The sequence below is a fragment of the Cariama cristata genome, unplaced genomic scaffold (assembly GCF_000690535.1).
Source record: "Cariama cristata isolate BGI_N322 unplaced genomic scaffold, ASM69053v1 scaffold27456, whole genome shotgun sequence".
Lineage (NCBI taxonomy): Eukaryota > Metazoa > Chordata > Aves > Cariamiformes > Cariamidae > Cariama > Cariama cristata.
The window spans coordinates 1-3,155 of record NW_009624206.1 but is presented as its reverse complement, the minus strand read 5'-3'; the positions used below and the strand labels follow the sequence as shown (position 1 = coordinate 3,155).

Sequence of the window (3,155 nt, the reverse complement as noted above, 5' to 3'; positions counted from 1 at the left end):
CTTGGCAGTCGTCGGTGTCGGGGAAGGCGTGTTCCCCCCAAACCGGTGCTGGGGAAGGCGAGTCCTGCCCTTCCTCTGCCTTTTTCTCACTCCCTGATGCTTCTGGAGATACATCCTCCTTTCCCAGCATCGCCTCGGCCGTGTGCGCTCCCTGCGGAGCGGGACGGGAGATCGGACGCTTCCCAGCCCAGGGCTAACGCCGAGGGGCTTCGCAGGTCCCCTTCCTGGGCTGGAGCATCCCGGTGCTCCCCTCTCCTCTGACTTGGCTTTTGACGGGGGCTGCACACCAGCAGCTCCAACCAAACCCCCATGTGTTTGTAGGTATTTGACATCCTCCTTCCTTCACTTATTTATTTAATACACCATATTAAACTCGTAACCTGTTTGCAGGGTGTTTCAGGAGCAGACCGAGCGTTGTCGGTGCGGGTTCCTCTAGCCTCTTCTTCTTTGCTCCATCCCAGGAAGGCAAATACCTGCAGGCGGTGATTCAGTATGGGAAGATCGTGTCCTGGCTGGAAATGGAGTATGGCTTGTCTGAGAAAGAGTCGAAAGCCTCCGACTCCTTCCTCCTGGCTGCCTTCCTCAACCTGGCCATGTGCTACCTGAAGCTGCGAGAGTACGCCAAAGCCGTCGAGTGCTGCGATAAGGTAGAGGTGGACGAGCCTGCGGCTTGGAACATCCTCTCCTCCTGCACGTTTTCTTCGGGAGTTGGGGGTTTTTTGAATCGCTTTTCGTATAAGAAGCAATTTCCAAATGGCAGTGGGACGGTGGCATCCCTTCCCCACCTCGGGCTCTCTGCAGATGCTGCGTGCTTGGAGACTGCAGGAGCAAAAGTGCTTTTTCGGAGTTCAAAATCCCCCTGGGCGTGTGCTTACAACAGCTTTTCTTCCAAAGCCAGATCCCTGTGAGTGGATACTGCCTGGACCGACAGCCTTAGGGCGCTGCTTGGGTCTGCCCAGGCTGGATCTGGGCATCGGGCGCTGATCTGGGTACGGCAGAGAGTCTCGGCCGGAGCTGCAGCCCATCTCCCAGTCCGTTGAGGGGGGGGATGGGGCTCTCCCAGTCCCTAACAGAGCTGCAACCTTGTCTTTGTCAGCAAACTATTAATTCTTTTCTAAAAGGCTTAGATTTAAGCATCTTGTGTATGGGAAAGGTAGTGAAGCTAGTTGCCTTAATCTAAAAGGTGAATAATCTCCGAGATGCGTATGTGGCTTTTACTAAAGGAGGATCATGTCCCTGCTAAAGCGGGGAGGCAGAAGGATGTTTAACCCGTCAGCTCCCTTGCCTCCGAGCTCCCCGTGCTCCTCTGGACTGGGCTTGAGCCTTGACACCCGATTTCTTGTCTGTGGGTTTGTCTCCCACCGGCTCTGCTGCTCTGAGGGGGATTTTAAGCGAGGAGAAATCACTAATCTATATTAATGACCTGCCAACGGCTGATGGAGACGAGTCAATTTTATGTTGAGCAAGATGGAAGTGCTCTGGAGACTTGAAACCGCCTTGTCCTAATTTCGGCAGATTTAATGAGGCTTTGAACCGTAGGGAGATGTTTTAGGGGAGCCCCAGGTTGCTAACGGGGACCTGTGTGTTTCCAGGCGCTCGGACTGGACCAGGACAACGAGAAGGGTTTGTACCGGAGGGGTGAAGCCAGGTTATTGATGAACGAGTTTGAGCTGGCAAAATGTGACTTTCAAAAAGTGCTGGAAGTGAATCCCCAGAACAAAGCGGCCAAATCCCAGATCTCCGTCTGCCAGAAGAAAACAAAGGAGCACAACGAGCGGGACCGGAGGATCTACGCCAACATGTTCACAAAGTTTGCGGAGAGGGATGCAAAGGTGGGTGTTGCCTGTTTTTGGCCATCTAGCAGGCTGTGCTGAAGGATGCTCGGCAGGTTTGTGATGAGAAGAGATGGGTTAAAACCGATTAAATTATAGATCAGGTTGAGGATGGAGGGACAGAGCCTGCTGCAGTGGTTTGTTCCTTGGTCTGTCTTAGGCAGAGGCTGCCGTCAGGTGCTCAGTCGTCGGTGAAAGTATTTGCGGTGCGAGCTCCCGAAGGCTGAGAACGGGGTTGGCGTTTGTACTTGGTTTTGCTGTTCCCAGCCAGGGACTGTTGATGACCTCCTGGTCGCTGGTAAAATGAAATGTCATCCCGTCTCTGGCACGGCCAAGGGTATTTTGAGACATGATAGTATGGATTTCCTAAAGCCGGTAAAGTGATCGCCTGCTCCTCTCTGCTCGTACGGAGAGCTCGCTGTCTTGTAACAGGCTCTCATCCAAAATTCCTCTGAACAAAACCCGGTGTACTGTAACGAGAGAGGACACAGCTTTGCAGGCTGTCTGCGCGGGTCGTTTTTAGTATAATCTCTTCTGAACCGGTGCCTGGAGGTTGAGGCTGTGGAATAAGTGGCCGGTGCAGACCCTGGGGACCAGCGTTGGGTCGTGTGGCCAGCTCTGATGGGGAAAGTCACTGCTGGAGCAGGCGTAAGGCTTTGCCGTGCCGTAGTGCTCCTCTCTGGCACTGGCCGGACGGGCTGTGCCGGTGGCCGACTGTATGGGCTGTACCTAGAGCTCCGTCCCGTATCTCCACTCCGATGCTGCTGCTTCATCTCCTTGTCCCTCGGTGCCCCTGCGTCCGTCCCCGCAGGCTGGCACGGTGTCGGTGCCCTGCTCCCGTCGAGGTGGGTCCCATCGCTCCCAGAGCATCCCGTACCTTCCCCAAAACCTCGCTGAGCCGATGAGGTTTAACCTCCGCAGGGGTGAGGCAGGGGGTTGAATTTTGCCAGCGCTGCCAGGTTTGGCTGCCTCTACCCATCCCCAGCATCGCTATCACCTGCCTGCTCTTCCCTTCTCCGCTTTCCAACCCCCGTTGCTTTATTTGCTGTTTTGCAGGAAGCCGCTAGCAAAATCGGGGTCGAAAAAGCAGCGGAGAAAGCAGCTTGTGAAAAGGGACCGAAAACTCCTGGTGCTGAAGATGAAGAGGCTGAAGGACACGTATGATGGAGGAGGAGGGGAAGGGAGAGCCTCCTGACCTCGGCCCGCGCAGAAAAAGGTCGCTGCCAGACTTTGGGACTCGCCAGTGTTTTCTTGTAAAGCTTGTTACCGTTTGTGTGATCGTGGAAGCAAAAAGCGCCTCGGAAAGAAAAACAAACCCCGTCC

At 54.8% G+C, this 3,155-nt stretch overlaps 1 protein-coding gene across 1 annotated transcript; it reads left to right on the top strand.

Annotated features, from left to right (window-relative positions):
- Nucleotides 1–461: 461 nt before the first annotated feature.
- On the top strand, nucleotides 462–3,155 carry LOC104163936 (peptidyl-prolyl cis-trans isomerase FKBP5-like; the record flags this gene model as incomplete). Its single annotated transcript, XM_009703093.1, has 3 exons — nucleotides 462–647; nucleotides 1,593–1,832; nucleotides 2,889–3,155. Coding segments are annotated over 3 exons (534 nt in total), but the record flags the coding sequence as incomplete, so codon positions are not given.